At 55.0% G+C, this 9328-nt stretch overlaps 1 protein-coding gene across 2 annotated transcripts; it reads right to left on the bottom strand.

The window, feature by feature from the left end:
- Positions 1-464: 464 nt before the first annotated feature.
- On the bottom strand, positions 465-4015 carry GJD3 (gap junction protein delta 3). Of its 2 annotated transcripts, none has more exons than XM_047709158.1 (2): positions 3912-4015; positions 465-3128 (listed from the first exon to the last, which is right to left on the bottom strand). In XM_047709158.1, exon 2 carries the CDS (start codon positions 3122-3124, stop codon positions 2261-2263), a length of 864 nt encoding a protein of 287 aa, XP_047565114.1. In that variant the 5' UTR covers positions 3125-3128; positions 3912-4015; the 3' UTR covers positions 465-2260. The 2 variants fall into 2 exon arrangements, with proteins under 2 accessions (XP_047565114.1, XP_047565115.1); XM_047709159.1 differs by having other exon boundaries at positions 3898-4004.
- Positions 4016-9328: the final 5313 nt, after the last annotated feature.

Here is a 9328-nt window from a genome sequence, read left to right as displayed (position 1 = left end):
GGCATATATTCTATTGCCTGCCTTCCCACCAGAATGGAAGCTTTGTGAGGGCAAGTTTTATTCACCAATGGAGCCCATCTGGATCTGCTCTGTTCAATACAGCAATCACTAGCCACATGTGGTGACCGAGTCTTAAAAATATGGCTGGCCCAGGGGCACCTGGGTGGCTCAGTAGGCTGGGCATCAGCCTTCTGCTCTGGTCGTGATCCCAAGCTCCTGGGATCGAGTCCTGCAGCTGGCTCCCGAGCAGGGAGCCTGCTTCTCCCTCTCCTCCCCACTCATGCTCTTTCTGTCTCAATCTCTCAAATAGATAGATAAAATCTTTTAAAGAAATGTGGTTGGTCCAAATTGAGATGTGCTCTGAGCATAAAATACACACTAGATTTCAAAGACTTAGTACAAAGAAAGAATAAATATCTTTTTAATATTTTTTTATATTGGCGATGTGTTGAAATAACATTTTGGACACAATGGGTTAAAGAAAATACGTCATTAAAATTAATTTCATCTGTTTCCTTTTACTTTTTTTTAAGTAGCTGATGGAAAATTTTAAATTACACATGTGGCTCACATCCTATGTCTACGGAACAGTGCCTATCTTGAACATCGTCTGGCATAGAGTATGGGCTCAACAAATATTTCTTGAATGAGTACACCTGGAAAACAGCTGGATGTCCACATCTGAGTTTTTTCGCAGCCCAGGCTTTGCACGCATACCTGGCCATCATCAGAGAAATGCTGTTGCATATCACGAGCACAGGTAAGCCCTGGGGCCTCAGGGACAACTTCAGCTCCTCATGAACGCAGATTTACTAAGCATCTCCTCTGGGCTGATGGGGGGGCAATGATGCCATCCAGCAGGCATGCTCTGCCTGGGGAAGTTGGGGTGCCACAGGTATCTAGCTGCACCTTGGGGCAGGTGCTGTGAGGGAAGGGACCTGTTTGTTCCCAAATAAGACCAAAAGGTAGGTATTAGCTAGGGCGGGAGGCAGGTTGCACCAGGCCAAGAAACAGCATGATCAAACTTCTGGAAGGAGATGGGTCACTGTGCCTGGCAAGAAGAGAAAACTCAGTATGGTTTGGAGCACAGATACCGTAGGAAGCCCACACCCTGGGGCTGGGGCAGAACAGGACAGGGTGAGACTCCAGAAGCCTCATTCTGGTGCTGGCTTTACCCTGATGACAGGGAGCCCCTGAGGACCTGAGCAGGGGAACTAGGAGATCAGGCAGGGTGGGTGGGGGTGGCCTGCTCAAGTAGGGTTGGATAAAGGCCAGGGCAGGGTCAGATGGGGGCCCCTGAAGGTCCCTTAGGTCCTGGGTGATCTTAGGGAGAGCAACCCCACTGGGGTGGCAAGGGAGTAAGACAGATGGGAGTGGAAAAGAAACAGGAGGGGGACAAGAGGCAGCCACTAGATAACTCTTGTATCTCCCCAGGAGGGAAGACGGTGGTGTCTGCAGGGAAATGCGGGGCCGGGAGCACGTTTTGGGGCAGATTTCTTTCGAGGATGGAAGGAACTTGGGCGTGTTTATGGACTTGGGGAATAGCAGCAAGGGTAGGGAGGGAAGCTAGGACAGAGCCCTGCCCTCCAACCCTACTGTCCACCCCCACTCTACTTGCAACAAAGGGAGGCCTTGGCCACAGTGCCCAGGCCACCCCGGGAGGGTGTGGTGGTACCCACAAACCCAGCCGCAGGGAGGCCTGCCCAGGGTGAAGGGGCACCTCTCTTCTCCCTGTGTGGGCTCCATCAAGAGGAGAGAGCTTCCTGCAATGCCCCCAAAGGTAAGGAGGGAGCCATGGTGGCTGTCGCTGGCACCTTATCGGCTTTCTCTCTCTCTCTCTCTCACATGCAGTCACCCAGGGCACACAGATGCCTGTACATACACGGAACCCACATGGGCACACACACACGCACACAGCGAGCCCACACAGGACGCACCCGTGCCCACACACTCGTACACACACAGCTCACACAGGATAAACGCAGGCGTGCACACGCAGCTCACACTGGACAGAGGTGTAAATGTGCGCACGCAAAGAGAGAGTCCGCAAAGGGGCCACACCCCAGTGTGAACGCCGAGAGGCCCGCGGGAAGCTGGTGTCACGACGACTTTTTCTGGGCACCACCTGAACCTCCACTTCCCTCTCTACTATGTCCTCTGGGGCGCTTTCTCTCGGTCCCGGGCCTCCGTTCCTGCCCCGGCCCCCGCACCACCGAGAGCCCCCGGGAAGGGCTCGGGCAGCGCCCTGTGCCGCCCGCCTCTAGATGGCCAGGTCCTGGCGGACGGTGGCCAGGGACGCCTTGCTGCGGCCGCTGCCGCCCTCGCTGTCGCCCGCGGGGCCCGGGTGCGCGTAGGCGGGCGGGCCGCTGGGGTCGTCGGGGCGCGGGCGGCGGGAGGGCGGGATCGGGGGCAGCGGCGGCGGCGGCAGCGGCGGCGGCGGGAGCAGCTGCTGCGCCTCCTCGTGCGCTCGGTGGCGGCGGCCGTCGCGCTCGGCCCCCTGGCGACAGCGCCCGGCGCGCGGGCGGCCCTTCCAGAGCAGGTGGCCCAACTCGGCCACGCTGAGCAGCGCCGAGAGCAGCCCCACGGCGAAGTAGAAGAGCACGAAGACGGTCTTCTCGGTGGGCCGGCTCACGAAGCAGTCCACGGTGTGCGGGCACGGCGGGCCGGCGCACGCGAAGTGCGGGGCCACGCGGAAGCCGTAGAGCAGCGCCTGGCCGGCCAGGAAGGCCAGCTCGGCCAGCAGGCGCAGCGCCACGCTCAGCAGGTAGCAGCGGCGACGCGGCGGGGGCTCGGGCCCGGCGTCCGCGCCGCCCGCCTCCTTGCCGGCCCGGTGCACCGAGTAGATGACGAAGAGCACGGGCGGCGCCGAGAGCAGCAGGATGTGGAAGAGCCAGAAGCGGTAGTGGGAGACGGGGAAGGCGCGGTCGTAGCACGTCTGGCGGCAGCCCGGCTGCAGCGTGTTGCACACGAACTCCTCCTGCTCGTCCTCGAACACGGCGCCGCCCACCGTGGCCAGCACCAGGATGCGGAAGATCAGCATGACCACCAGCCACAGGCGGCCCACGAGCGGCGACTGCAGCTGCACGGCGTCCAGCAGCGATCCCAGGAACGCCCACTCGCCCATGGCGCTGCGGACCGACGCGGGGAGGGGGGCGTCAGCGGCGGATCGGCCTCCCCCCAGCCGGTGTCAAGAGATCGGCGAGCCCTCCTCTAACCTGGGGGCTCAGCGAGGCCTGGGTTTAGCTGGGATTTTGTGGGAACTAGGGAGTCAGCAGGGGCTAGGCAGGAGGGGTCAGGAGATTCTCCACTGTGGGTGCCCTTCTCCTTGGGACCGGCAGGTACCGGGGAGGAGCCCCTCCCTGGCGCTCTAGTCAGACACCCAGGGGCCTGCTTGGTTGGACCGCATGCTCCTCCAGAGTCCAGATCTGTAGGGAGTGAACTTGGACATCAGGAAGGGCAGCCACCCACTGCATTGTAGAAGTAGAAACCCAGGCGTGACCTTATGGGCTCCAGGATGCATTCCGTGGGCAACCGTGGGGCCTCCAGCCCAGGACTCCAGACCCAAGTTGGTGCCCCTGGGAGAGGTGGGAGCCAGTTGATCCAGAGGGACCGCACCTGTTTCCTCTGCTCACCGTTTCTCTTGCCCTTCTTATTGCAGTGAACTCCTCTCAGAATTGTGGGGTGGACACAAAAGTAGTCCCACTTCCTTAACTCTATCCTTTGTTCTAGGTGTCCCCTGCCATCCCACCGCAGAGTGGCAGGAATAGGGGCCCAGCCCTCTCCATCTCCTCCCTGATGTCCCTCAACTTCCAGCCTCCCATATCTCCTGAGAACCTCCCCCAACACACACACACTCACACAGGTCCCACAGCCCCCAGGCGCCCCCCAGACCCTCACCTGACCCCACTCACCAGCTGGAGCTGAGGTGTTAGAGCTGAGGGAGGGATCCTGGGGGATGGCTGAGACTTGTTCCTCCTAGGCCCTCTTTCATTTTCCCTTTTGGATTTGGCCAGGATGGATGCAGGGCAGAGTGGCTGAGAGGGGCTTGCTCTCCCCCTTCTCTTAAAGGGACAGGGTGGCCCTGCTGCCTGGCTCCACCCTTGGGAACAGACACAGGGCCATGCCCCTTGCTGGGCTTTGCCAGCCTCCCTTTCTCCCTAACCCACTCCCACCCCCATCCCACTGCTGTGTATCCTGGGAATGGGGGAGGGGGTTAACCAGAACCAACCGCTTTTGGGGGGGTGCTTTATGGAAGCCCATGGAACAGACTCCCTCAAATTGGAAGGCCTAGATGCACTATCAACTGACTGGCACCTTCGAAGCTGGAGAGAAGTTTGGTGTTGAGTTGGGGAGCAGCAGCTCTGTCACTGCTGGCTTTGGACAAGTCACTGAGCTCTTCTGGGCCAGTTTCCTGGCTTGTCAGCTGAGGACGCTGGGCCATGTGACCCCCAAGTTTCCTTCTAGCTCTATGTCTTAAAGCTAAGGTCCTAGTCATATTACGGAGAACAAAGAAAACCTGTGCCTGGAAAAAAGTCCCATATGGAAACAATTAAGGCATCAAGAGTGATCAGCATTGGTGGTTAAATAAAAGCTTTTGCTTTTTTTCTGCTTTTCTATAATTTCCAGATTTATTATAATAAGCGTGTTATTTTATAATGGGAAAAATAAATAGACTTCTCCTAGAAGGCTCTGAATCACATCCTGTGACTGTAGGTGGCAGGAGAAGCTGTCCCTTAGAAGAGTTAGGATGACTCATGGTGACCTGAGTGGCCAAGGAGGGGATACCTCCAGGCTGAGACACTTTTTTCATTCCCTGTAGGCCTTTCTAGGAATCTGCCCAACACACACACACCATTCCCCTCCACCTGGGCACCTCGTCTTGACCAGGCACTACACTGAGCCCATCATACAGATTAGCTCATTTAGTCCTCTTGACTACCCTGATGGGAGGGAAGCTGAGACTCGGAGGGTCTCAGCCACTTGCACAGTCACACAGCACATAAGTGGCTGGTCCCTGTCTTGTGCAGGGCTTGACTGCTTGGGGGCCCACGTGCTTGAGCCCATCATGGAACTGCTCTCCCTCTGGCCTGCTTGGGTTTCCCAGGGCCTGACAACCCCAGGGCTTTTGTTGGGCCTAGTTTGCCCAGACACTGGAAGTGGACCGTGCCTGCCCGATTCTGAGTGGGGAGGCCAAGACTCTCCTCCTCCACATTTCTTCTTCCCCTCAGCCACGGGAGCCTGTATAATTTTCCATGTGTTGACAGGGACCCCCTGGCCTGATTTCAGGAAGGGCTGGGCAATGTGCCCTTCACTCACACTGGCCCTTCACTCACTTTCCAGCCCAGCCTGGAAAACCCCTAGGCTAATGATGGATGTGCCAGGGAACCCTGCCCACCGTCATGCAGAGTTCCTCTGGGAGTGGGCCTGGGTGGGAAGACACTGCCTTGGACAAAGTCCAAAGGAAAGCACATGCTAGGGCCCCACATTCCAAAACAGGATATGGGGTGGGAGGCATGGCTGACTTTCGCAACCCTGACCTCTGCCTGTTCCTGGCAAAGCTGTTCCCTGACCCCCAACCCCTAGCCCCAGCCATGGGGGCTCAGGGACACACCTCATCTTTCCTGACTGTCCAGGAATAGTCCCTTCCCTGTCCTCATGGCCCCTGCTGGGTCAGGCCACTGGCCCAGCCTGGAAAAACCCCATCAGACCGCCTGCCTGTCGGGAGTGGAAAATGGCAGAGGTGGTCGGCTCGGGTGGGGTAGGTGCATGGTCATCCTGTGCTGTCCCCAGCCCCTGATGCCACAGGGCCAGACACGGGAGACTCTGCAATCTCTGGGGCCCAACCTCCTTCTCAGATAGCGTTGTCCAGCCAGAGAGGAGGTGTCACTGATGCTGTCCAGGGCTGGTGACACATGGCCCCATTCTTGGCCGTACTCAAGATCGGGAGCCGGGCTAAGAGGTCCAAACAGCACAGGGTCCCACTCAATCCCTGTCCCAGACATCTCGCCCTAGCCTGTGGGGCTGTGGAGCCAGTTCCCATTCTGTCACACACGGACACACGTGCTGCCACAGCACGGTCATACCCAGTAAGTGACATCATCAAGACACAATTGTATTTCCTCTTCCCTGTTGCCCCTCTGACAAGTTTTAGTCTTCACAGAAATGTTGCCTTTTAGTGAGGCCTTCCCTAGCAGCCCTCGCTGGAATTAACCCCTTCCTTCCTGTCCCCTTTCTCAGCTTTATTTCCTTCGCACTGATCACTACCTAACATACTTGGTATTTTTTATTTTGATTTGTTTATCCTGTGTGGCACCATCTCCTCCATTAGTATGTCAGCTCCATGAGAGCAGGGCTCTGGTGTTCTGTTCTCTGCCCTGTGTCAGCACTTGCAACAGTCCCTGGCACCTGGTAGATGCTCAGTAAATTTTTGCCAGGGGGATGAGCGAAGGGGGGTGGGAGGATTAAAGAGGGTGCAGGTCATCTGCGCCCCCAGACCATGATCACGTTGGTGGGTCGCAAGCCTCAGTTGCTCACTCTGCTCTCCTCTTAGGCTTGCGATCGCTGAAATGGCCGATTTGGCCCAAGATCAGTAATCAGAATGTCCAGTCCTGAGTAGAAATGAAAACCCCAAAACGGGTTAATGGCAAAATTCCTCCCTCACTTTTCTTCCCCCTCGGCATGGGTGGGAAAGGTATCGGCCTCAGACGGTGGGTGCGTTTGGTGGGTGCATTCGTTTCTGATTACTCGGTGGCACCTCCCTACCACCCCCCACCCCTTCCGTGGCATAGAGTCTGACCCTTCAAACCCTTTCCCGGCCCGAAAACCCTCCGGATAAGCGACCTTCTGTTCACAGGTGGTCCCCGCTCCTCTCTCTTCTCCCCTGGCCTTCAGTCTGTGGCTCCCAATATCCGTACCCTACGGCTCTGCGTTTTTGTTTTGTTTTGTTTTTTTTAAAGATTTTATTTATTTATTTAACAGAGAGAGAGAGAGTGGGATCACAAGTAGGCAGAGCAGCAGGCAGAGAGGAAGGGAAGCAGGCTCCCTGCTGAGCAGAGAGCCTGATGTGGGGCTGGATCCCAGGACCCTGAGACCATGACCTGAGCCGAAGGCAGAGGCTTAACCCACTGAGCCACCCAGGCGCCCCAGGCTCTGCGGTTTTATCACCCATGGGGACCTGCCAACCCACTACCTCCTCCCTTGGCTCTGTAACTAAGATTAGGTTCGGCTGTAATAGCAAAACGCAAAAACAGTGGCTTAAACAAGGGAGAAGCTTGTTTCCCTCTCATTTAAAAGGAGGAGGATGGTGGGCTGTCCAGTGGTGCCGGACAGCGCTGTGCTCCAAAGTCCTTACGGGTGCAGGCTCCTCCCAACCCCTCCCACGTTGTGGCCCACGTTCTCCACCGTCTTGTCAGCGGCTCTCCAAGCGATTAAGGCGGGAGAACTAAGTGCTAAGACGTCTCTCTCAAGACGTCTCTCTCGTAAAGTCCTGGAAGCTGCCACGTGACCGATGCTCACATATCATTGGCCAGGATGACCTTCCGCAAGGAAGGCTGGGAAATGTAGTCTTTTAAAAAAGACCCCTCCCCCCATGGCTTTGCACCCAAGAAAGGGGAATTTCAGCTTCAGTATCACAGATCTGCTTCTGTTATTTGATGTGGAGATTCAGAAATGGGGATTTCAGAGAAACTCAGTTTCCCCAAGTCTGCTTCCGCCCCCTAAATAGTTCTATTCAGGTTCTCAGCGGTTTGGATGATGCCCACCCACTTTGTTGAAGGAGATCTGTACTCAATCAACTGATTCAAATGCTAATTTCTTTTGGAGACGACACCCTAAGAGACACACGCAGCTATCTGGGCATCCCTTAACCCAGTCAAGTTGACACACACAGTTAACCATCACATCCTCCTTATATTTGCAATGGTGCCGCACATGAATGAAAGACACATGTGACTGATTCCCAGAGTAGTTCAAGTTCAGCATCATATTAGAACTGGAACCCACATATTACTTTTATAACCTGGAAAAAATTATGGTTATTTTCATTTGGAAAGTAGACATGTAACATTTACTACTTTTATAAACTATAGGAAGATGCAAAGAAGAAAAGAATAAATCACCCAAATCTCATTCTCCAAAGAAAAACAGATGACATTTTGCTGCAACTTGCAGTTGGCCTTTCAATGCACATAGCATTGGTCTCGAACTTCAGGTTGCATTAGAATTAGGGGCGCCTGGGTGGCTCAGTGGGTTAGGTCCTCTGCCTTCCGCTCAGGTCATGATCCCAGGGTCCTGGGATCGAGCCCCACATCTGGCTCTCTGCTCTGCAGGGAGCCTGCTTCCTCCTCTCTCTCTCTCTCTGCCTACCTGCGATCTCTCTCTGTCAAATAAATAAATAAAATCTTAAAAAAAAAAAAAGAATTAAATGGAGTCAGTCCTTCCTTCCTTCCTTCCTTCCTTCCTTCCTTCCTTCCTTCCTCTCCACTGCCAGCATGGAGCCCAGCATGGGGCTTGAACTCAACAACTCTGAGATCAAGACCTGAGCTGAGATCAGGAGTCAGACTTAACCAACTGAGCCACCCAGGTGCTCCTAACGGGAGCCCTCTTAAAACGGGTGATTTTGGGGCACCTGGGTGACTCAGTTGTTAATCATCTGCCTTCCGCCAGGGTCATGATCCCCGGGATCCTGGGGTAGAGCCCTACATTGGGCTCCCTGCTTGGCCCTGCTTCTCCTTCTCCCACTCCCCCTGCTTGTGTTTCCTCTCTTGATCTCTCTCTGTCAAATAAATAAAATCTTTAAAAACAAAGATTTTAAAGATGTTTGTTTTTAAAGGTGCTTTTAAGTTACCCAGTTACCCAGTTCTGGAGTGGGCCTAATAATTGGAATTTCTAACAAGCTCTCAGGTCACGCTAATACTGCTGCTCTAGGGAGCATACGTAGAGAAGCACTGGTATGTAGTTTACACCTTCACTTTTCCAAGTTGGGTCTCCAAACAGCAGCAGTGACATCACTAGGGAAATTGTTAATAATGCCACTTTAGACTCCACTCCAGACCTACTGAATCAGAATGTGCAGTTCAACAAGCTCCTCAATGGATTTTTTTTTTTTTTTTAAGATTTTATTTATCTGACAGAGAGAGACACAGCGAAAGAGGGAACACAAGCAGGGGAACTGGGAGAGGGAGAAGCAGGCTTCCCGCCAAGTTGGGAGCCTGATGTGGGGCTCGATCCTAGGACCCTGGGATCAGGACCTGAGCTGAAGGCAGACGTATAACAACTGAGCCACCCAGGCACCGCACCCCACCTCAATGAATTTTTAAGTAAAAGTTTG

Source organism: Lutra lutra, chromosome 16 (genome assembly GCF_902655055.1).
Source record: "Lutra lutra chromosome 16, mLutLut1.2, whole genome shotgun sequence".
NCBI lineage: Eukaryota > Metazoa > Chordata > Mammalia > Carnivora > Mustelidae > Lutra > Lutra lutra.
This window is presented reverse-complemented; position numbering and strand designations above follow the sequence as displayed.

Excerpts from the sequence above, each read along its gene's own strand:
- GJD3 (XM_047709158.1), bottom strand. The coding sequence starts at position 3,124 with ATGGGCGAGTGGGCGTTCCTGGGATCGCTGCTGGACGCCGTGCAGCTG.